The sequence below is a fragment of the Miscanthus floridulus genome, chromosome 10 (genome assembly GCF_019320115.1).
Source record: "Miscanthus floridulus cultivar M001 chromosome 10, ASM1932011v1, whole genome shotgun sequence".
NCBI classification, from domain to species: Eukaryota; Viridiplantae; Streptophyta; class Magnoliopsida; order Poales; family Poaceae; genus Miscanthus; species Miscanthus floridulus.
In genome coordinates, this window is record NC_089589.1 from 122,497,123 (window position 1) to 122,523,321 (window position 26,199).

Genomic DNA, 26,199 nt, shown 5'->3' on the forward strand with positions numbered 1-26,199 from the left:
GATTTGATAGGTTTATGGATCTGTCTATGTTTAATGGTCGAGTGTTTGCATGTTATGAACCTTCTTTCATCGGAATCGACTATTTTTGCCGATGGCCTGGTTATTGAGAATTCATTGGCTATTCACATGATTGTACTTGGTTTTATCCTAGTTAAAAGCTAGTATGTTTTCTCAATTAATATAAATGCTTTCATGTTTATCCATCACACTTTTGCATGTTCTCATGATCATTGGCTGTTAAGATCTATACATTTAAATATTTGATAATTACCGATATGCTTATTTTATTCTTTTCGCATCATGGACATGCTGGATATCGACTCTCTAGTCGATAGCCTTATCTCATCGGCTATTCAGTCGCACATTTGGAACTGTCTGGAGCAACACCAGCATGTTCCACCTTTAATTACTGATCAATCTTTCCTCCTTGTCAATTGCAGGGTCAAATTGACTAGCATGCCCTAGGTCACGACCATCCAGTTTGGTGTTTCCCTAAGCCCGAGGAGAGCCCGGGATCTACTCCACGCGGTTTCTCTCGGTTTGCTTGCATGTGCATCCCGGCGGTGAGGCGACCGACCGTTTTCGCCGTCAACAACTATATTATCTTTGAACCTAGTTTGTCCTCATATCTTTTATCTTTTCTTTTCATTAAAAAATATATTTTCATTTATCCTTTTCATCATGAAGCCAACACCAATTCAAAATCTTTCCACTTCAATGGGCGAGTTGTCTTTGCCACCACCTTTATTACCAACCCTTTCATCTAGCTATGAACTCCACCCTGGCTTAATAGCCATGGTTTGGGTACAATCCTTCTCTAGGCTTGATAATGAAGACCCTTGTCATCACCTACAAGAGTTCGAGGAAATGTGTTCATACTTGAGCATCTCTGGCATGACACAAGAAACTCTAAAGTGGAAATTGTTTGCCCTCTCTCTCATAGAGAAGCCAAAGCAATGGTATGCTCATGCCGTAGGAAGTGCAAATGGGGATGGGATGAACTTAAAGACAACTTTTGTCTTGTGTTCTTCCTTATATCTCATATCGTCTCTCTACTCAAGGAGATTCTCAACTTTGAGCAGTACGAGAAGGAGTCTATAGGTGCAGCCTAGTGAAGGCTCTAGTTTGGTTTTGGTGAATTGATGAAACCCTATGTGCTAATCTATTTACTCTAGTGATTATGAGATAGGTGGCACATTCTAAGTGGTGAAGCAAATGGTGTAGATCATGATGATGATGTGACCATGGTGATGATCAAGTGTTTGGACTTGGAAAAGAAGAAAGAGAAAAACAAAAAGATCAAGGCAAAGGTGAAACTTGATAGGAGCTTTTTGGTTTGGTGATCGAGACACTTAGCGAGTGTGATCACATTTAGGATCGATAGCCGTTCTATTAAGAGGGGTGAAACTTGTCGTGAAATGTGGTTATCAAAGTGCCACTAGACATTCTAACTCATTGCATATGGATTTTGATCTAGTGGAGTGCTAACACCCATGAAAATGTTTGTGAAAATATGCTAACACATGTGCACAAAGTGATACACTTGGTGGTTGGCATATTTGATCAAGGGTGGCGAAGTTGGAGATGTGTTAGTGCTGTTTAGCATTGACCGGATGCTGGACACAAAGTGACCAGACTCAGGTGGTGAGCGTCCGGTCAATTTTAGCGAAGGCGGCGCTCGGGAGTGTCTGGTAAATGATTGGACGCTGCACAGTCATTGTGACCGGATGCGCAAGGCTTGCGTCCAGTCAGACTGTGACGTACGCTGACGCAAGCACTGAGAAGAGGAAGTGAGGACCAGATTGGGTGTGGCGTCCGGTTGAGCTCGATCTTTGGTTGCAGTTTTGGTGCTCTAGAACCTCTCTAGAAATGACCTGACACCGGGAAGCCACGGGGAGCGGCGCGTCCAATCACTCATTGCTGGTGTTGGCACGTGCTGGTGCCGACTGTGGATCAGCGTGTCTGGTCTCCCTAGCCGTGCGTCCGATCATCACTTAACATGAGGAGGAGGGCTGCCGACCGTTGAGATCGTGTGGCTATGGTTGAACGTGGGGGACGCGTGGCAGCTGATGCGTGACCGGACGCTGGGGTGTTTGCGTCCGGTCATACCGATCGGCACGTACGGTCACCCCGAGAATGCTGCTGACAGAGACCCAATGACTCTATTTCGAGGGGGCATCTATTTAAGCCCCATGGCTGGCTCAAGCTCACTCTCTTGGCCATTTGCATTGACATAGCAACCTTGTGAGCTTAGCCAAAGCCCTCCCACTCATCTCCATCATTGTTTCATCATCTTTGTGAGATTGGGAGTGAATCCAAGTGCATGGCTTGAGTGATTGCATCTAGAGGCACTTGGTGATTGTGTTTCACTGTGGGATTCACTTGTTTCTCTTGGTGGTTGCCGCCACCTAGATGGCTTGGTGCAGTGAGGATCATCGAGCGGAGGTTGGTGATTGTCTTCGGCTCTGATCGTGGTGATTGTGAGGGGTTCTTGACCTTTCCCCGGCAGAGAGCCAAAAGGTACTCTAGTGGATTGCTCATGGCTTGTGTGATCCTCATCTTGTGCTAGTTGTGCGGCACCCTATTGAGGGTTTGGCGTGTGATGCCAATTAGCATGTGAACCTCCAAGTGAGTGAATCGCCACGAGGACTAGCTTACCGGCAAGCAAATGAACCTCGGTAAAAAATCTTGTGTCATCTTGTCCCGAGGATTTCTTGATATTCATTGTGATTGATTGTCATCATCTTGTGATTGGTTCATTCCTCGACACGCCGGTATAATCCACTATCCTTCTCGTGTATTTACTTTCCTAGTGTAGGTAAGCTCTTTAGTGTAATTAGTTTTGAGAGCAAGCTTGTGTCGGGTCTAGTGGTTAGTGATGCTCTTTAGTTAGCCTTTGAGAGCTCACTAACTTAGTGTTGTTGTAGAAATTTTTATAGGCTATTAACCCCCTCTAGCCATTAGGACCTTTCACCTAGGATAGGTTCTCAGTTTTAATACACTCTGGCCCAGACTTGTCTTTACCCGATAGCGTGTTGTTGCATCTCTTTTCTTCGGATCTTGACATAGAGTGTGATCTATACCTCAACGTGACCGCCGGAGCTAGATTTACACATAAAACTATGACAGAACAAATGAAATTCCTTGAACACTTCCAAGAAAAATACACTTCATCATAGAAACCAAACCCCTCTAGGAGAGAGTCATGTCAAGCTTTGAGGAGCCCTCATTAGCCGAATCCAAACCCATACCTTCCTTTTCCTTAGATTCAACTCATGAGCCCTCACCTGAACCACGAACACCGAATAAAAGATTAATTCATCCTTCGGAGCTCTCTATTGAATTAAAGGATTATGGAAAAACCTCGAATCACTTTTGGCACAAAAAGCCTATGACACCTCCTCTCTCTTATCCTTCTGATCTTCACGAGGAAACTTCCCCAAAGTGGAACCATCAAAGGAACGGTTAATGGAAGTAAAATGCTCTTCTAAAGCAATTCAGATTCTTTCACCTTCCACAACCATGCCTTGTTTGTTAAGGGGAACTATCGTAGAAGCCCTTCACACCCCACTATCGAGGCTAATATCATATCGGATTTCCTTGCAGAAACTCTCTTGAGAAACATGCCACTAGTCTTGACCAACAAACTCTTCAAAAGTCCCTCGGGACTCATATTCGAGTGTTGTGGGATTGCTAGGGCCATGTGTTGGCATTTCTTAGCGCAATCACCAAGTGAGGAGGTTTTAAGTTCATCACCGACAACGGTGCCAGAAATGCCTGTTGGTATTTCTTAACACCATTACTAAGATTGAGTTAATCTTAGCACGCCACCAAGAAACACCAACTATGATAGTTCTTTAACGATTACAGAAAATATCCGCAAGCGCACGGATCTATTATTGTAGCATTTCACCCAGAAGTATTTAGGGTATCATTATTTATATTTTCCCAAAGATGGGCAAGGAATGCAGAGTCTAGCATGAGCATGATTAAGATTACACACATGCATAGTGGACCATAGTTAATGACAGGGGTAAAAACAGTATTCAAGGATAGTGGACACACATCTAGGCCAACCTCAAGGATAAAAGGAAAACAAAGAATGAAAGAATATTCCTACATGGAGCCGGCATGTTCTAATATAGCCATGCAAAGAACAGTAAATGATCATACAAGTTATATGATTACAGTTAGAGCTAAGTTTAAGATGGATGGGGAGATCTCCGAGCACTGGTCTGCCAGTAAGCGCGAGAGACTTTAAGACTCCTACACAATACCTAAATGTGGGGGATTACAAGGGACGGATAGTCTATCACCACCTGCCACCTACCCCTCAACCGTGGGATACCGTCATATCCGAAGGTTCCTGTGCACCCGAGCACCACGCCTGTGTACAAGGAAACTACGTATATCCCCCCGGGACTCCAACCCTACGGATTGACAAGCAAGAATATATGCAAACCCAAAGGAACGACAAACCGCCACCTCAACCCTAGTTCTACTTCTACTCATACAATTTATATGAATGATTAAGCATAAAGTTGGACATGTTAAGATCATAACACACAAACTATATGCTAGTTCATATATCATGATTATAACATGAAAACTATACTCTAGTTCATATGCACTACTATATAAATGATATGAGAGCATGACTATGGAAGAGCTCCTCATAGTATTATCCATACCAAAGTTGCTCTTCTTCCAAGGAGACAAGCTCTCCAAGTAGCTTTTGCCTTGCACACAATACTACTAAAAGTAAAAGTACAAGAGGTGGTAGTGAGGTGTAGCTCCAAATGATGGTGTGTTGTAGAATGAGCTCTAGCCCTCAATTTATAGTGGAGTGTGGTCGGTTTGGCGTCAATAAAATAGGAAACACCCGAGAACCGCCTATGCATGGCGGCATGCAACCGCCAAAGAAAGGTGGGGCCGAGAGGAGGCGGCGGGGGTGCGGTCACACCCAGGGTGCGTCTGCACCCTAGTGGGCCCGCCTCATGACCGCCTTCGCCTGGTCAGTTCCTGGGTGCGCCTAGACCCTGTCCACGTCGGTGCCTGACCCAGAATTGGCTTTTGGAGGGCTTTTGCTTGGGTCTTTGGCATTTGGTTACACGAATTTGCTTTACGCTTCTTGAATTGCGCCTTTTGCTTGGTTTTCCACTTGTATTTGAATGTGTGTCCTGCAAAACATGTTTTCTCCAATACACGTGGAACTAGGTCAATAGTAAAGGCATGTGTTAAAAGTTTGTTTATTTCTCCTGTTTTGGACTTTATTTGGCGATCGGATTTGATCGTTAGTGGCCGCCAACAAATCCCCCAAACTTAACCTTTGCTCATCCCGAGCAAATAGTTAAGTACTTGGTTGTTGATCAGGAGTTGCTACTATGCCAATTCAATTCACAAGTGCCATGCCTATAACAAAGTATTCTTCCACAATTTAAATAAGTTGGCATTTTATCCACCCTTTACCTTGATCCCTATGGGGCGTATAGCTTTTCCAAGTTCTTGGGCGGTTGCAAGATAGAACGGTTGTAACAGAATCACCAATCATTCATTCCTTGATTAACCATCTATCCGGAGGTTTTATGAGTTTTTGTAAAACAAATGTAAGTTCCTCAAATGATTATCTCGATCGCTCAATGTGTATGAAACCTCACCAAGACATTTGATATTTTGCCTTCTTTTTCATATCCTACCACTAAAGCTTTTGAGTGGAGTTTTGGGTAGGTATGAAAGTGGGGCATACTTGCATCATATATTTTGCTAAGTCAAAGACTGGACCTCAAGGAGATGCAAGTCATACACTTTGATCAAGACGTGGAAGTATGTGAATTTTTTTCATAAAGTCCTAATTCTAAATATTTTTGGTACTCCTTGAGTCATGACTCTCTCTCTTTTGGATGAATGCCTTTATTCGAGAGTATGGGCTATCTTTCTTTCTTTCTTTCTTTTTCTTTTCTTTTCTTCATGTTCTTTGGCATGCATTTTTTTTCTCTGATGCCTTTTGGCATGGATATTTTTCTTTTCTTTTCTTTCTCTCTTTTTAGCATAGCCCATACTATTTTTTTGGCATATGAAATTTTGAGAGAGACACATGATAAATGAATAGAGTAATTATTTGGTGGATGGAAAAGCATATTTTTTCATAACTCTCAGAGTAAGAGTCAATAGTTTATTTGTGGGTCTACGCGAGTCTTGATCATGGGTGCATGATGAGAATCTCAACAAGGGTCACAACAATTTGACAAAGCTCAATGCAATAACAAGTAGCATATGACTAAGGTTTGAGTTTGAATCATGTCATATGGCCTTGGTAGGTATTCATAATCATTGAAGAACTTTTGATTTTAGCATTTTTGAAAATAAAATCTCGGGATATCAAGTTTCTCTTAGAACAAAGTCATAGTAAATTTTATTTGTACCATATCATAACTCGCAACAACTTAGAAAAGGAGCATGCATTTGCAACCCACAAGTTTTCAAGTTTTAGGATGATACAGTTTTTAGCCATCAAACTTAAATCTTGGGGATTACTAAGTTATAACCTAGGCACAGATGAATTGTAGACAGAGCAACTATTCATCATTTCAACTTAGGAGAAACTAAACATTCTTAAAACACATATGAGAGTGGAATTCATATTTTTGGTGTTTTTATCATATTTTATTTTTTTAGATTTTTTATATGCTAATAAATAATAAATGTAGAAATTAAAATGCAAAAATTAAAAAGATACAAGGGTACCTCTGCGGGGGTCCTCCCCAAAGCTAGCTCTAGGCCTATGGTCCAGGATTGCTTGGTGTTGACTCCGAAGAAGGTATATTATTTTTATTTTGTTGAACTCATCCATGTTTATACTCAGCAATTTTAGTTCAATGATCAAATTAATTTGATCAAGGTAGACTAATCAACCTAAGCACCATGCTTAATTTGAAAAGTCTATGCAAGTATGTACAATAACCATACTTCAAACCAAATCATACTTGTATAAAGCATGGACAAAAAACTAGGATTTATTTAAGAGGGAATATATGGATGGATGAACTAATCTATATTATTATTATTTTTGTTTTAGTATGTATATTTTATAGATTTTATTATATAGAAAGTCTAAAATATAAAGGATAACTACCGATTTACCTTTGACAAGGACTCATCATTTTAAGTCCAATGAGCAGGACTCTCTTTCACTTCTTGCTTGATGATGGGACATCCGTGCCTGGAGGAGTAGGCGAGGATGATTGCACCTTCTTAGGTCTCCACACCATTTTGTTTGATTTGGGTGGTGTGGAGGTGGACTTCAGAGCTTCTTGCTTTTGTTTCCACACCTTTTTGTCCTTCTTAGGCGGTGCAGGAACAACCTTTGGGGTTTCTTCCTTTTTCTTTGGGTTGTTCTTTTTCTGCTCCGGCCTCTTTTTTATCTTCTTTGTTTTCTTGGCGAGGCTGTCCACTAGTTGAGGTTGTATCTCAACCTCTTTTATGCTTTGTGGATTCGGCCCATACTTGATTCTGAAAGGAGCATTGCTCCTGTCGGGGCCGAAAGTCAAACTTTTCTTCCTTGCCGTTGATGTTGAAGCAGATTTCTCTAGCTCCAACATCAATTTGAGCTCCTGCGATGCTAAGGAAAGGTCGCCTAAGGATGAGGGGCGATTCTTTCGCTGTTTCCATATCTAGCAGCACGAAGTCGATAGGGACGAAGTAACCCTGGATTTTTACCGGGATATCTTCAGCAATCCCTACCGGGTAACGAACCGTGGAGTCGGCTAGCTGGAGCATCATCGGCGTAGGTGCGAGATGAGTGAAATTCAACTTGTCAAAGAAGGTCTTGGGCATAACGCTTACGCCTGCCCCAAGATCACACAAGGCATGATCAAACTGCTGGGTGCCAATGGAGCATGTGATGATGGGACACCCAGGGTCTTTCTTCTTTTCTGGTAGACGGTTGAGTATAGCAGCGCTACATTCTTCCGCCAGCTTTACGACCTTCGTGGATGGCAATGACCATTTGTTGTTGATGATGTCCTTGATGTACTTTGCGTAAGAAGGTACATGTAAGATGTCCATTAATGGTACGCTCACATGTATCTTCTCTATCATCTCGATGAAGCGAGCAAATTGCTCATCCACGACTTGTTTTCTCTTCCTTGTTGGGAACGACAAGTAGCTTGTATCAACAAAATCTTGTGGTGCCATTTCCTCATCTTCTTCTTGATCCTTTTGTGTTTTTGTTGATGCTGAAGGTCCTTCCTCCTGTTGCTTGTGTGCTTTTCTTGCTTTATTGTTAGGATTTGGTGGATCACGAGTGGACTTACCACCCCTCGTGGTCACCGCATTAACCTTTTCAAGAGAATTCTTGGGTTGCCCCGGGATCTTCCCTTCATTATTAATAGGAATAGCAGCAGTAATTTGAGCTAGTTTTGATTCTACCATTTTGTTAAAGCCCAATTGATTTTTAATAGAGGAAGATAAACTACTTTCGCCACTTCTATCTCTCGCCTAGAAATTCCAATGGCAAAGCATCATCCCAACCATGACCCATTCGAGAAGGTGAAGTTCATATCCCCGTTCATTTCATCTAAGCTTACTTCTCATCCTTATGAAACAGAACGTCCATCATTACCCTCACTTGAACTTAAGCCATGTCCCTCTGGCCCTCAAAACATTGTTCTCGATAGTGGTCAAGAATCAACCTTGATCCCACACAATGTATCTCTTGATCGAGTGTTGTTGCGTTGATCGGGTGGTGACACCACTTTTGTCGAGAACTTGGTTCCCGATACGTTTGGATATGCCGTGTAAGCTTCAGTTGTTGCGCATCATTGAGTCCTACTCACAGAATGGATTGGTAGATAGGGTTGTTCGTACCGCTTCAATTTTCTCATGCAACAATGTTTTAAATCGACTGATTTCGAGATGACCCGATTCGGGTTGATGTTTGTCAAATGCCAAGTGCTTCATGTTTTTCTTCGTAGCACGCTAAGCAGCGAGACCTCTAATTTTTGTGGGCATCTTAGCGGAAAGTGCGAGGCAAAGTCTCATAGCCCAGAGGCCAACATAGCAGTGTCCCAGGTCGGGAACCACCGCGTGCGAATAACGAACGCGTGAGCAGCTGTCGGCAGTTGCGTATGTTATTCTTTGAACTAATAGTGGGTAGAACGAGTGAGCGTCCGCGTCCAAATGAATAGGGGAGACAGGACCAAGCCTGACCATCATGGGTGTTGGCGGTCGTTATTGACCATATTTGACCGCCAAATAAGGGGAGAAACTAGCATGATTACACACATATGTTATTCATATTAACCGGCCAATTCCACATGTCTTAGAGAAATAGTGCCTTGCAGGGTACTTAGATCAAAAACATGGAAATGGAGGTCAAAAGTGCGCAACCGAGGAAAGCCTAAAGCAAATCAAGCAAAGAAATGAAGAAAAGGCCCTTTTACCTAGAGATTTTGGGCCTCAAGCGCACGTGGATGCAGCCCAGGCCCAACCAACAGCCCGCCAGCCAAAGGCGGTCGGAGGAAGGCGCCAACCAGGGGTGGCCGCACCCCTGTTGCTGCGCCTCAGGCCTACCTCGCGCGTGGCGGATGGCTGAGGAGGGCGGTTTGGGGTGATTCCCTTGAATATTCCCCCAAACCGCCATTAGCTTAGTATATAAAGAGGAGGAGAGCTCTCACACCACACAGACCTCACTCAAGAAGCCTCTCTCCCTCTCATTTGTACTTTTACACTCTTAGTAGTACTTTTGGAGCTAGGCAAGACTCTTGTGAAGAGCTTGGACATCTTGGCAATTCTTAGTATGAGAAATATATTTGATTCCAATATGTTCTGGCTCTCATTTTAGCAAAGTAATTATGCTATAGAACTAGAGAAAAGTTCTTATGTTATATCAGCATCTTAGAAGAGAAAAAATAGTATACCAAAACACTTAACGATGGATGTCCATGTCTGTTAATTGAGGTATTGGAGAAAACCAAAAACCATTTAATGTTTTAAATCTAAAACATTCAATAGAATATGTTTCAATGTTGCTTCCATAACCACCAAGTGATTTTTAGTATGACAAGGTATCGATGAGCCTCATCATACACAGAGAATATAATGTGATTAATATCTTGTTTGTCATCTCTCCTAGGTTATGATAAAGTTTTTTGTAAATTGAATTTTGTTGTTGTTGTAGTGGCCGAATTTAATTAGTCAGTCATGATGAAATCAACATTTATCTTTTCATGATTGCTCAGTGAGTATTCATCTTCTCCTGACTGCCCAACCACTATTTTAAACAAAGAGTGTAGCTTTTAAATTTTAATGACAACAAAGAACACTAAGAGAAATGCAGAGTTGTGTCTTGTTCAACTTAGTTTTGTAGGTCTCTGTGTGCTATGTCAGTTAATGAGATGTACGAGTAGAAGTTTTAGCAGATTTGATCAATTGTTTAATTCATATATGATATAATTTGATTTCTAAAGTGAAAACAAATGGAGCTTTCACTTCCTCGCCAGTCACTGACTACAGATGCAGAACATTGGAGCTTGGTCACATCCACTATCAATGGGGATAGAGAAAAGCATGGATAGACATTGATTAATTGTTGATGGCCTGATGCCACATCGAGGGGAAGTACATGGATGCGTGACTGGTTGCGAATGTGTAATGCAGACGTTGGATGGGTAGGAAAAGACGCCGAGGATCGAGCGGGTTTCAATGTAGGAGACGCACCACAACCCCACCACCATAGTGCCATCACAGTCAGCGTTGGCGGCTGAATTGTCTGTTTATATGCCATTGTAGCAATCAAAGGCGCAACCTAAAACCTAAAATCTAGATTCTTAGCCAAATCTAAAGAAAGGATCTAGAACAAGATGTTAACAAGCACTAGGATCTTAAGGGTTTGTTTGGTTAGAGCTCCACTCCTGGATTCATAGTTCTAGTCTCCTTGATTCTTTGATGCAGTAATTCTGGTGGGGACCAAGGTGGAGATTAGGTGAGAATTGATTCTACAATGATTCTGGTTGATTGAAAAGGATGCAGTGAGAAGCGGTTTTTTATCTCCAAGCTCTCAGTGTAAATGGAGAAGTGATTCTGTGCAGAGAGCATTAGCACAGGCTGATGGACCAATTTATATAAATAATGAATATGACACTTTTTTTTTTGTAAAATTGTTGTTTCATGTTTTTTCCATCTATATTTCCCATATTTTGTCATTTACTCTAACGCTTGAAAATAATAACAACCATTCATTTAGCAAGATCTAATGGTTAAAAATTAGGAGAAATAACGGTGCTCTTATATAAGAACAAAATAATAATAAAAGGACATTTCCAGCTATTTCAAACACTAGTTGGGGTTGGGGGAAAGTCTTACTTGTTCTGTTCCAAATTATAAGATATTTTCTCTTTTCTAGATACATTGATTTTACTATGTATCTAGGAATTTTCTATATCTAAGTTCATAGCAAAAGTTATGTATTTAGAAAAGTCAAAACATCTTATACTTAGAATAGAATGGAGGGAGTACCATTCATTTAGATTACAAATATGGCGATCTAAGTCTGTGAAATGTTGTTTCTTGAGTTTTGCAACCTTTCTCCTCTTCTCTCTTTTATTTTTAAGTGAATTGCTCAATAGGCATTGTCCCTTTTCATTGAAGAGTTTATTGTGTGCACCCGAGACTAGTGCACCCTTTACTTTGTGCAACAGTAGTTAGCGATTCAGCACATGAGCCCTTCTGCATCCTTTGCTCCATGCATGAAAGTTCAGGGCTTCCCTCCTTTGGCCATTTTAATTAAGCGATACCAAGCTTCCAATGATGAATGCACTGCATCTAGGAAGAGTCATACTGCAGGACTAGCCTCACTGTATGGCGGTGTCCTGAATTGGACAGTTTGCTATCCTAGTCGAATATTTTATAACAAGGAGCCAAGGACACATGTAAATTTCTTCATTTATTTGTGACAAATTTTGATATACATCACTCCAAATAGTTGTGGCTGTGGAAGTACCACTATATATTTATAACTTAAGAATGTGACTAATATTATCGTAAAATGTTGTTTCATGTTTTTTTTTCTCTCATATTTCTCCTCTATTTTCCAATTATTATCAAAGGAATTGCTCAAAATATGCTTGTCCGTTTTCATTGAAGAGCAGGAGATAAAAGAAAATTTGTGGTTTCAGTATTTGTGTGCCCGAGTCTAATATACCCTTCACTTTTACCAACAGTGATCCACAATTTATATTATGAGCCTCGCTGCATCCTCTGCTCATGGGTTAGGTGTTGGTGAGCTATTGTGACTGAACATGTGAAATAAATGCAGACGGTTGCAATTCACGGGTTAGTTGGAACTGAAACAAACCTATGAATTACCACTCCCTCTGCTCATAACCGTATTCCGGCCACTGGCAGACGTATAACAACCAGCCCAGAGTAGTACTCCTCATCAGAACTCTGTTTGCACACAATCAATGATCTGCTAGGGCGAATTCATGTGAAATAGATGAGCTTGTGTGTACCTCTTCTCTATATATCTACCTCATGCTGCTACTCGAGGTTACTGGTTTACTGCTAAAGGGGTAAAGTTCATACCATGATGAGAGATCACATTTCCGGCTGAGATATTAGAGGAGACCAAACTGGCTACTGCAATTCTCTTAGCTTCGACTGATAGAAGTAAGGATGCAAAATGTACTCCGGGTGTGCATTGAATTGCACTAGGGGTAAAAATTCAATCTCTCCTATCTGTCTAGTCAGCGCGCCTGGCTGGCTGTGGTTCTGAGGGCTGAGGCCACGACTATGGGAAGCCGTGAAGTCAAAGATTTAAAAACTAGAGAAATTTAGGGTGCTCTTATATAACTGAAAAATCCAATAGAGTTTCCAGCTGTTTCAAAACACAAAAGTTGGGGCAAAGTACTACCATTCATTTATATCACAAATATGGCGGTTAAGTTTGTGAAATGTTGTTTCATGAGTTTTCCAATCTTTCTCCTCTTCTCTGATTTATTTTTAAGTGATTGCTCAATAGGTACACTGTCCCTTTTCATTGAGTTTATTTTGTGTACCCCAGTCTAGTGCATCCTTCATTGCATGCAACAGTGGTCGGCGATCGAGCGCATGAGCTTTGCTGCATCCTCTGCTCTCCCTTGGCCATAGTAATTAAGCGACACCAAGCTCCAATGATGAATGCAGTGCAGCTCAGAAGAGTTGCACTGCCGGGTGGCCTCACTGTACGTTAGTGACCTGAATTAGAAAGGTTGCTATCCTAGTCGAGCATATCATGGTAAATTTGCTAATTTATTTGTGACGAAAAAATACATCAGTCCAATAGTTGTGTCTGGGAAAGTAATGTTATTTATTTACCTTAAGAATATGGCTTTTGTTTCAGGGTTTTTGTAGCACCCGGTTTTAAGAACAAAACCAAATACACACCATATGTGAGCCCAGGAAGTCAAATCTCATATATATAGCTATAAATAAGGGTAATATCAAAAGACAATGCTTAAATACATAGAGTATTAGTATAAAGATTATAACCTCAGAATATAGACAACGGAAAGACAACTCCGATCTTCAGGCGAAGACTCCAGTTCCACAGAGACAACTGACTGGTTGATCACAAGCCTAATTCCTCCAAACTCTAGCAATCTGGTACCCATCCGGGATTTTTCCAAAGATTTAAAAAGTAAAGCAAGCGTAAGTACATGTCGTACTCAACAAATACAACATGGGGTTCATGAGGCTCAAAAGGCTGAGACTGGTTTACTGCAATCAGCTTTTAATGGTCACAATTTTAGCAATTGAGTAGCAACAAGTTTATCACAAGCCCATAAACACATGATCAGGTATACACGAATAATGAATAGCATAAACAATCAACCATTAGTGAGCATCTTCATCATCAGTATCATCTGTGTTCATCATCTATTCCGTAAATGTTCCAAGGCCGCTCGTGACCGTGAGCACGGCTAATATACCAGTTTTACACTCTGCAGAGGTTGTACACTTTCACTGTGAGTCGTGATTTACCCTTTCGCCCGAGGTGATCAGCCTCTTGACCTACTACCAAGAAAGGTCGGCAGGGTTCACTATGAAGCCTTTCAAAGGTTCGTCTAACAAGTTAGGGTCATTAGATTCACTCAGCAAACAGATGTAGGAACCCCCCCTTCCCGATGGCACTATGACACGCAACCTATACACAAGGGGATAGAGGTTGTCCTATACCCTATTCAGCAAGCCATTCTTACGCCAATAAAGGTAACCTCTAACAAGCTAGAAAAGGTCCTCATACTGAGCTAAAGCCAGAGCCATGTAGCCCTCACAGCTGTAGTGTAAGTCCCGGATGATCACTTACAGATAAGTCCTTAGGGAGAGGAATCTAGAGCACCATGAAAATAGCCCAATGCTCTAGCCTCCTTATTCCATGTCACTAAAAAGCATCTTTTAATGTTTATTGCATATACCATTAGTCAAGTTACAAGATCATGGTTGTCGTTGAGCACTAGCAAAGCTACCCAATGCAATAACCCAAAGGTATCAAGGTACAAGTACAAAGTACTAGGAAATTCTTAGTGGCAGTCAAGGTAGACACATGCAGTATGAATTAAATGATTAAATGTGTATAGGACAACAAGGAAGATCCCATGCTATACTTGCCTTATACACCGATCCTTCGGTAAGCTTTAATCTTCAACGTTCTTCTTCTTCTTGATCACCACGTATATCTCACCGACTGGACGTAATCATAAAGCACCACACAACCATCCATACAATCATACACGAAGCAAACAATAGATCTAAATCAGAACAGTACACCAATTATAAAATCAAGAAGAAAAGTTTATAAAACAAATCTACGTCTCACCACGAACACACAGACGTGAAAAGCACACTAATCGGAGCTATGGTGAAAAAGATACATCTACCGAAAGATTTGCTTTATACGTGGAAAAGAAAACTATAGGCTTCATTTATTTTAACTATATAAAAATGATATTTTATAAGTATTATAAATTGAATTAAGTCAAATTCATATTTGATTTATAAAACTAAAATCAAACAAGTCATATTTTATTTATAAAATCCAGTTGCATAATTATTAATCAAGAAATGATTTAAACCATGAAATTCCAGAAATAGCGACATGGTAACCACCGTTACTAACGCGCAGATCTCGTCGCTATGAATCTAACGCAACTTGAATGGGCTAAAACGGAGTTAAAACATAGAAGATATGATTTAAACAAGATTTCCTTTAATAAAATAATAGATTAAACCTAACCTCGAATTTTAAAAGTTGAAAACATACATAACAGTAGTATGAACATGTAGATTATGAAATTACGAACCTAACGCAAGTTGAACGGATCATTTCGGAGTTAAAACGGAAAAGTTGTGGCCCAAACAAATCTAGTGGCAAAACTGTGAATAGCTGAAAACGTATTTTCAACCTAACCGACGCAAAGTACGCTTTCAAAAGAAGAAAACGAAATCAGAAAAGGCGCAATGGACCGCGGGTTCTATTATTGAAAAAAGGAGGGGTTCTTTTGAAATTTTACCACGCGAAGGGGTATGAGCTATCTCGGCCGTTGGATGTTCACTGGTCGGCTTGGATTAGATCTGAGGAGAAGGGAGTGAGAAGAACCGGCCGGAACAGTACCTGGACGGCGGCGCCATGGCCTGACTTCGCCGGCGACGTCGGCTTCGACGCTCCCGGTCACCATAGGGCACGGGAGGAAAACGGGGAGAGAGAGAATCTCGAGGCGAGCTCGATGTAGGGTTCGGGGAAAGCCGCGACGGCACGGTGGCGGCCTCGGGCGCGGTTGGGCGGCGTGGAGCTCGTGGCTGCGATGGCGTAGCGATTCGGCGAGGGCGAAAACTTGCTGCGAGAAGGGATAGGGAGGCGGAGCGGGATCGGCCAGCTATTTATGAGGCGCGGGGACTTGAACGGCACAGCACCGAGGCGTAATGGAGCCGGACATGGACACCGGCGAAGGAGTTCGGCGCGTCTACGTCGCAAGGTGGAAGACGCCTGACAGGTAGGGCCGGGATGTCAGTGGCTCAGGCGCGAGAGAGAAGAGGGCACGGGCGACTGGCTGGGCCTGGCCTTGGCTGGGCCAATTGCTATGCTGGGCCACGCGATGGAACAAGGGAGCGGGCTGCGGCCAAATGCGAGGTGGGCTGCTGTTCGACACCGGGCCGCGCAAGAGAACAGGCGGCCCACTTGGGATAGAGAGGGAGATGAGAGGGTAGGCCAGGGCAGGCCGGCCGCTGGGCTGCGCGGGAGCAAGAGAAGCAGGCCTTGGGGCCTAAATAGAGGAAGAGAGATTTTTTTTCCTTTTTATTTTTCAAAACCAATTGAAATGTAAATCAAATCAAATTTGAATGGGGTTTCAAATACACTTTTTCAATTCAAACATAAATGAGAAGTTTTGATAAGTTTTCAAAAATAAAATTTACACCTTTTAAATCTTTCTATTTTCAAATTTTCTTTTCTTTCATTTCAAACCATTTTTAATTTCTTTCCAAATGCAATTCGAATCATTTTAAATTTTCAACCACTCAACCAAATAAACCAAATGCAAGGGCATGTATGCTCAAACATGTTGGTATACCTTATGATGAGTTTTAATTTAATGAAAAATTTTATTTTCCTATATTTTCATGAGCACAAAATTCATAATTACCTTAATTTACACCTATTTCCAAAAGAGCAAATTTTAGGGTGTTACAGTTTTGCCCATATTTCTCCAATATTTTCAATTATTATCAAAGGAATTAGTCAAGATGTCCATGCCCATTTTCATTGAAAAGCAGGAGGTAAAAGTTTTTTTTTTTGGTTTCAGTATGTATCTGTGTGCGCGTGTCTAATATACCCTTTATTTCACTTTTAGAAATAGTGTCTGGCAATTTATAATACGACCTTCGCTGCATCCTCTGCTCATGGGTTAGGTGTTGGTGAGCTATTGTGACTGAACATGCGAAATAAATGTACACGGATGCAATTCATGGGCTAGTTGGAACTCAAACCTGCGAATTACCACTCCCTCTGGTCATAATCGTATTCCGGCCACTGGCAGCCAGTAAGCACACCACTGAAGATGTCAGTGGAACTCAAATCTATGTATTATTACTACTACTCATGAGAACTCTATTTGTAGACAATCACTGATCCCATTCACATGAACACACCATGCCACTGTGGTGATCTGCTAGGGAGAATTCATGTGAAATAGATGAGCTTGCATGTACCCCTTCACCTCTATATATCTATCTCATGCTGCAGCTTAAGGTTACTGCTAGAGAGGTAAAAAGTTTACCATGACGCTTTGAGAGATCACATTTCGGGTTGAGAAATTAGAGGAGACCAAAGTGGCTACAACGGTTCTCAGCTTCGATAAAAGCAAGGATGCAAAATGTACTCCAGGTGTGCACTAAATTACACCATGGGATAAAAAGATAAATCTCTTGCATCATCGTATCTATACGACTCACGGCATGAGGTTTGAGGGTACGGCTGGGGGAAGCCAGCAAGGCAGTTGTGCGCCTAGCAACAGGGAGGCCAGTGGCCAGCTACCTGAGCTCCGATCAGCTCGATCCGGGAGGTAGCAGCCAGCACCTAACGACACCGAGAGTTCAAGGCAGGAGTAGCTGCACAGATTTGTAGGTGGTCCGATTGTTTGTAGCAAGCACCATTCCACTAATTGTGAATTGAATTTCTAAGTAAATTTGAAATTTATCATGTTTTTAAAGATTTCTTAACTTTTTAGTTTTAGGTGTTGCCACTTTGACATGCTAAACAATTGATACTTTTATAGGTTATAAGCAATTTCAAGTTATGCCCAATTCTATGAATATGATGCTTATGTGAAATATTTATTATATATATATATATATTATATAGTTATTGTTACATGGTATTATACATGCTAAATATTGGTCTTTAGGCTGCCAATTTTTAACAACCCTTCAAATTCGAAATATACAATCTCAAAGCGCCCTAGTCCCGCCCCTGTTTGCTTGGGGACATTTATTATCTCCCAACAACATGTTGAGCGCATGAATGAGAAAAATTACCTTCACATTGAGTTTAGTTGGGACTAGAATATAGCCTTTCATTGAGTAGAAGTGGTTTTACATATTCCACATATCATTATCAAGCATCAAAACACTACCATGCATATAATCCTTTTAAACTCATGGTTGAAACCGATTTCTAGAGGGGGGAGAGGGATCTTTGATATTTGAATGCATCTAGGCCCCAATTTGGTAGTTTGGGGTTTTGGTGATTGATGAACACATACAAGTGCCTATGGCCTAACATGTGCTTTGTAGTGGATAATCATTGGTTAGCACAAGAATGGCCACTGCATCTTAGCCTCGAAGATGTGCTGGCACAAAGGATATTCATGAAGACTATGGACTTTAGGGTGAATGTAAGCTTGGTGCTCAAAGACATTTGTTGTAGAGTGCATTTGGAATTAGTTTTCTTTTGGCCATACTATTAAGTGGATCCAAGGCATGCATCTTGAGGGAGTTCAAGTCAGTATTTGGTATACACATAGGGCTTACTATCATTCAAGGTTGAAGGCATAAGTGGCCATATTGGATAGGTTCTAAGTCAAGGATCTCAAAGAGGTTGATTTCATCGACACCAGTCTTAAAATAGGCTTTGAAAATGCAACAGAATATGCATCACAACACTAGTAGAGAAACGACCTTTGATCCAGCTCAAAATTTGGCTTTAGTCCCGGTATTTTTCGCGCCCGGGACTAGAGAGACCTTTAGTCCCGGTTTGTAGCTCCAACCGGGACTAAAGGTCCCTGCCCAACGGCTACTACGGCAGGCTTTTGCTGCAGGGGACCTTTAGTCCCGGTTGGAGCTACTAACCGGGACTAAATGTTAACTTTTACTCCCGGTTGATCCCTCCAACCGGGAGTAAAAGTCTACTCCCGGCTGGAGGCTCCGTCTGGGACTAGAAAGGGACCTTTAGTCCCGGTTTCTGTCTCCAACCGGGACTAAAGGTCCCCTCCTATATAGCCCTTGTTCCTCCCTGAGCCCGAGCCACTTCGAGCTCAGTGTTCTTGCTTCATCGCTGGCCTCTCTTCTTTCCTCATCACCGGTGTATCACAAGATTTCTTCCATTCCTCCATCGATTCTTCAGTTCTAAATGTTACCAACTTTATACTCTCATGTTTCATCAGTAGCTTATTTCATTTTGTGGACTAGATATATGTGGTTTTTTTATGGTAGATTTTTTTTATTTGTAAGCCATTAAACTCAATCACTTTAAAGTTTGCGTATTTGGATGAAGGAAGGTTAAAGTAGTTATTCAAAATTAGTATTGAGTTTTCATTTCTAGCATGCATAGCACACTTCATGGTTTAGAGATATAGAGAATTTTAGAGTTTTTTTAATTTTATTTGTTTATAAAATGAGAAATTTATATTATATTAAAAATGAGTATAGAGAGTAGATGGCAACTGCTTCCGGGTCCTCGGCCTCTCATCGGGTTCCAAAGCGACTGAGGCCGGACCTTCCTCTCATTGCATGCGGCAAGTGTGAGGAGAAGATTGTGATGGAGTACCAGGTGAGGAAGGAGTGTCCCAACAAGGGCCGTATCTTCTACAAGTGTCCGGATCGCAATGTGAGTTATTTTGTCGCATTTGATGATTATGGTTAATTTATACTTATTTTCATGATGATTGTGATTAAAGTTCTAATTTTTTCTTTTAATTTCAGTGGGATGGCACTGGATGTTCAGGCTGGTACTGGGAGGAAGAGTATGTTGAACACGTGCAAAACTCTCTTGCACAGGCGGCTACAGCGGCTGATGAGGCAGTGATCCTGCGAAAGAAGCCCATATATGTTGAACAAATGCATGATCTATCTGTTTTAGTTGGGATTGGTCGCGAAATCCTTATGCTGCTGAAGTGCATTTTAGCTTTAGTTTTTTTAATGGTAGTTGGGATTGTCTACATTGTAGCGAGACTTTCATAAATTAATACCTTGTGTGGTAGCATGCATGTCGTATAATTAACTAATTATGTTCTAGGTTTTAATATGGTATGTATGTCATGTAATGCAGATGAGCCGGCATTGGATGTACAATGCCGATCGCCGCTCCCAAGAGTTCATTGAGGGCGTGCATTCTTTCTTATGTGTGGCCGAGGCAAACAAACTCGATGGTTTCATGTGCTGCCCATGTGCCATATGTAAGAATTTGAAGGAATATGCTAGCTTAAGGAGTCTTCATTCACATTTGTTGAAGTCAGGTTTCATGCCAAACTATATTTATTGGACGAAGCACGAAGAAACCGGGGTTGTAATGGAAGAAGGAGAAGAAGAACAATGGGATGACGATGACATTATTGGTGAATATGGTGCCTTCAATGATACTGCAATGGGGGAAGCTGAAGAAAAGGTAGTGGCAGAAGATGAGCCCGCTGATGATCTTGGTCAGGCCATTCATGACGCACAAAGAGAATGCGAAAGTGAAAAGGAGAAGATCAAGTTCAAGCGCATGCTAGAGGATCACAAGAAATTGCTATACCCAACTTGTGATGCGGGACAGAAAAAGTTGGGTACCACACTGGAATTGCTGCAATGGAAGGCAAAGAATGGTGTATCTGACAAAGGATTTAGGGAGTTACTGAAAATCTAAAAGAAGATGCTTCCGAAGGATAACGAATTGCTCGTCACTACGTACGAAGCAAAACAGACAGTCTGCCCTTTGGGATTAGAAATCCAGAAGATACATGCATGTCCTAATGACTGCATCCTCTACCGTGGCGAGGAGTACGAGAAGTTAGATGCATGCCCGGTATGTCATGCATCGCGGTATAAGATCAGGCGAGATGACCCTGGTGATGTTGAGGGTGAACGTCCCATGAAGAAAATCCCTACCAAGATTATGTGGTATGCTCCTATAATACCACGATTGAAACGTCTGTTCAGAAACAAAGACCATGCAAAGTTATTACGATGGCACAAAGAAGATCATAAGGTAGACAATATGTTGAGACACCCTGCTGATGGGTCCCAGTGGAGAGCAATCGATAGAGAATTCCCAGAGTTTGCAAATGACGCAAGAAACTTAAGGTTTGCTTTAAGTACGGATGGTATGAATCCTTTCGGGGAGCAGAGCAGTAGTCATAGCACTTGGCCTGTTACTCTATGTATCTACAGCCTTCCTCCCTGGTTATGCATGAAACGTAAGTTTATTATGATGCCAGTGCTCATCCAAGGCCCAAGGCAACCTGACAACGACATCGATGTGTACCTGAGGCCACTAGTTGAAGAACTTCTACTTTTGTGGAACAGACCAGGTGTATGTGTGTGGGATGAGCACAAACAGGAGCACTTTGACCTACGAGCATTGTTGTTCGTAACAATCAATGATTGGCCTGATCTAAGTAATCTTTCAGGACAATCAAACAAAGGATATAATGCATGCATGCACTGTTTCGATGACATTAAAGGTATATTCTTGAAAAAATGTCGAAAGGTCATGTACCTTGGCCATCGTCGATTTCTTCCTGCGAATCACCCCCTAAGAAAGAAAGGCAAGCATTTTAAAGGTAAGGCAGACCACCAGACCAAGCCGGGCAACCAAACTGGTGAGGATGTACTCAATATGGTCAAGGATGTGAAAGTAGTATTTGGAAAGACACATGGCAGTGAACCTGTTCCGAATGACGCCGACGGTCACGCACCCATGTGGAAGAAGAAGTCCATATTTTGGGAGCTACCCTATTGGCAAGTCCTAGAGGTCTGTAGCGCGATCGACGTGATGCACCTAACGAAGAATCTTTGTGTGAACCTGCTAGGCTTCATGGGTGTGTATGGGAAGCCTAAGGACACACTTGAAGCACGACAGGACCTGCGATGTTTGAAAGAACGAGACAACCTATATCCAGAGAAGACAGATAATGGACGCCATTACTTAAGTCCTGCCAGCTACACTCTTAGCAAAGAAGAGAAGGAAAGCATGTTTTAATGCCTAGCAAGCATCAAGGTACCATCTGGATTCTCCTCGAATATAAAAGGTATAATAAATGTGCCAGAGAAGAAATTCCTAAACTTAAAGTCTCATGACTGCCATGTGCTCATGACGCAATTGCTTCCAGTTGCGTTAAGAGGAATTCTACCTCCAAATGTACGTCTAGCCACTATGAAGCTATGTGCATTCCTCAATGCAATTTCTTAGAAGGCAATTGATCCAATGGATCTAGCTAAACTACAGAATGATGTGGTTCAATGTCTTGTTAGCTTTGAGTTGGTGTTCCCTCCTTCCTTCTTTAATATCATGACACACCTCCTAGTTCACCTGGTCAAGGAGATTAGCATTCTCGGTCCTGTGTTCCTGCACAACATGTTCCCCTTTGAGAGGTTCATGGGAGTCCAAAAGAAATATGTTCACAACCGTGCTCGGCCAAAAGGAAGCATCGCCACGGGCTATGGAATAGAGGAGGTCATTGAGTTTTGTGTTGACTTTATTCCCGACCTTGACCCGATTGGTGTTCCTGAATCGCGACACGAGGGGAGACTAAGTGGAAAGGGAACACTAGGGAAAAAACATATATTGGTACGCAGGATAATTATTTTAATAAAGCTCACTACACAGTTCTGCAAAACTCCTCCTTGGTGGATCCGTATATCGAGACACATAAAGAGTTGCTCCGATCCGAGTTTCCAGGGAAGTCTGAAGCTTGGATTACGTGTCAGCACATGGAAACTTTCAACGACTGGTTGCGAAAAAAATGTCAGGGTGATGAGAGTATTGATGAGCAACTGTATTTGTTGGCTAGGCAGCCATCGTGGCATATCCTCACATACAAAGGGTACGAGATAAATGGGAATACATTTTACATAGTAGCCCAAGATAAAAGAAGCACCAACCAAAATAGTGGTGTCCGCATAGATGCCACCGACCCTAATGGAAATAAGCAAACATATTATGGCCACATAGAGGAGATATGGGAACTAAACTATGCACCTACTTTTAAGGTACCTTTGTTCAAGTGCCAATGGGTAAAGGCGACTGGAGGCGGGGTTGTAGTCGACAACTAGTATGGAATGACAACCATGGACCTCAACAATATTGGGTACAAAGACGAACCGTTCGTCCTTGCCAAGGATGTGAATCAGGTGTTCTATGTCAAGGACATGTCTACAAAACCGAAGAGAGGGAAAAACAACAACGACCCAATCAATGAGCCAAAGCGCCACATAGTTCTTTTAGGGAAAAGAAACATCGTCGGAATTGAAGACAAGTCAGACATATCAGAAGATTATGAAAAGGATGACCAAATTTCACCCTTCACAGTGAACAAAGACCCAAGCATCCAGCTAAATGATGAGGACATTCCATGGTTACAGCGCGATCATAACCAAGGGATATACGTTAAGAAGAAGTTCACTACTGTGCCCGCTTGATATATATAGTGATGTTTAATAGTGTGTATTAGAGGTATTATGTAATAATTGTGAATTCAGAGATGTTTATTAGGTGTTTCCTTTTTTTCTATATTCAGATTAAATTTGTGTTTGATGGTGGGATTTTCATGTCGCACAAAACAAAAAGCAAAAGCAATGCATCTGATGTGAAAAAATTAGTGAAAAAATTGTTTTAGTCCTGGCTTGATATGGTGATGTATTAGACCTATTATGTAATAATTGCGACTTCAGATTTTTTTGTCGTGTTTTCATATTTTCTACGGTTTAAATGAATTTTCAATGTCAATAAGATGTGAAAACTAATTTCCTGTCCAATAGCAATAGTTTTAATGATTTTAATTAAGTAGTACATTTTTGCATGGTGAAAATTATGATTATTATTTACACTATGTTAAATATTTATACGGTAAAACAAAAGAGTTTAGGTTACAGATTTTTCTTATGTACAATAATGCAAAACCAGGTCCATGAATTCTTTTTGTAATTTTTTTGCTAATATTTTATTTAATAGGCAATTAACAACTCTCTGCATATTTATATAAAACAAATATATAAAAAGGAAAAACTTGTTGAAACCAACGGGAAGCCAAACTGCAGCCCACCTTTACTCTCGGGTGGATCAACCACCCGGGACTAAAGGTGGGCTGCGTTTTCGCGGCCCGCCAAAATCACCTTTACTCCCGGGTCGTGGCTACACCCGGGACTAAAGCTCATACCTTTAGTCCCGGTTCTAACCATCACCCGGGACTAAAGAGCCTTTAGTCCCGGTTCTAACTATCACTCGGGACTACTAAAGAACCTTTAGTCCCGATTCTAACCATCACCTGGGACTAAATGTCTCCCTTTATAAACCACGCCCTTTTCCCTTCTCTTCCTCTCTGTCTCCGCCACACCGTCGCCTCTCTTCTCCACCAGATTGATCCGATCCAGCAGCGCCGCCGCCCCCAGGCGACCACCAGAGCGCGCCCGAGCCTTCCTCGCACTGTCGCACCTTCGAGGACGAGGAGCCCTAGAGCCTTCCCCGCGCTGCCTCACCGGAGCGCGCCCGAGCCTTCCCCGCCGCCGCCCCTAGGCGACCACCGGAGCGCGCCCGAGCCTTCCCCGCCGCCGCCCCCAGGCGACCACCGGAGCGCGCCCGAGCCTTCCCCGCGCGCGCTGCTTCACTGGAGCGCTCCCGAGCCACAGCATCTCTATTATGGTAAATTGAGGAACCGACCTCCCATCCGGCTAGCTCGCTAGTGTTCATCATTGTACTAGTATTGGCTAGATTCAGTAGTGTATATAGGGTTGATATTCCCTTGATGATGCCGTCGTCGGTTCATATAAACACTTCTGCTATTGCTGTCTACTATGTGTACCCCCTGTGATCAGTTCTGACCGATGATGATGCAATTGAAGCGAGTTTGTCATTTTGCAGTACTAGGATCGCGTTATGTTTGACAGGAGTTTAATATTTACATCTTTGCTGCAGTCTTTTGAGTCCATAGCATTTTTTACTAATTTAGAAACAACACATGAAAAATGAAGAACATTCGCCACTTTGATTCATTATTATCTATTGCAATAGTACAGAAATATTTAAACTGAGAAAATTGCCCTACTAACAGCAAACGTAACAAGCACAGCAGCACACACTGCAAAACCATATTCCATATTCCAAACATGCATATCTGGTTCTCTAGTTCACTAATCTTATAGGTTCTTGCAAGTTTGTTGATCCTAACAGTTAGCTATTGTAATCTCCTGAAGCTTCTCATTTGCTTCACAAAGTGCACACTGCATCTTGCGCTATTGTAATCTCCTAAAGCTTCTCATTTGCTTCACAAAGTGCGCATTGCAGAGTCTGACCTTTACCTCCTCAAACTCTTAATCATTTTTTAGACCAAAGGCACATTGGCCCAGCTTCTATTGAAAGCTTAGAGGGTACGGCTGGGGATGCCAGCTTTACAGTGTTCAAGCATCAAGCAACTAGAAGAGAAAACAACATCCTCAAACACCGACATCTTAACCTCCTAAGTCAACAGATAAAAACATAAAAGGTTACAACCATTTCCAACAGACACCTATACATGAACTAGAGATGCCAAAAGAGGATGAAACATGATAGAGCTTTCGGGGGACATCCTATTCTTCAGAAAGCGCATGTCACCATCTTGAAAAATAGATAATTATTTTCTAGCCTTTGCATTTGGTGCATACTTCTGTTTATATGTTAGGCTCCTTGGTGCTAGAATGTGGGCGACTAAGGCCATGAATTCATACTGATATTTATGCTTGTGTAATGTCTAAGTCTCTAACATATTATTACTGTTTTTTAGTAAAGTCTAAGTCTCTAACATGTTTTTTGGCTGCAGGAGTTGGACCTCGCGTTTGACACCTTGGATGTGAGCCACCGCCGCCACCATATATAATCCGTTTATGATGGATTAATTGCTCCAACCTTTTGTAATCGGATGGATGCGTGTGCCGAGCCCTCGTGCCGGCAATCTTGTAATGCGATTTTGCGCTGAGCCATCGAGCTCAGTGGAGCACGGGCGCGGCCCGGTGTCTCGTCGTTTCCTCCTTTTTGCATGGTAGCTTATGACGACTAGTTAGAAAATTGTAGAAAATCCGTACTAGTTGAACTTGCATGTTCTTAGATGAGTGGTAATGGACGTCAAGGAGGAGCTTTGATTCTACGAGGGAGAGCGGCAACGGTCGTGAAAGACCATGTTCCCTTCCTCATAGAATTGGAGCTCTTCCGTGGCCAAG

At 41.9% G+C, this 26,199-nt stretch overlaps 1 protein-coding gene across 1 annotated transcript; it reads right to left on the minus strand.

Moving 5' to 3' along the window:
* Window positions 1–7,187: 7,187 nt before the first annotated feature.
* LOC136489482 (uncharacterized) lies at window positions 7,188–8,430 on the minus strand. Its single transcript, XM_066486102.1, has 2 exons — window positions 7,717–8,430; window positions 7,188–7,670 (listed from the first exon to the last, which is right to left on the minus strand). Exons 1-2 carry the CDS (start codon window positions 8,428–8,430, stop codon window positions 7,188–7,190), a joined length of 1,197 nt encoding a protein of 398 aa, XP_066342199.1.
* Window positions 8,431–26,199: the final 17,769 nt, after the last annotated feature.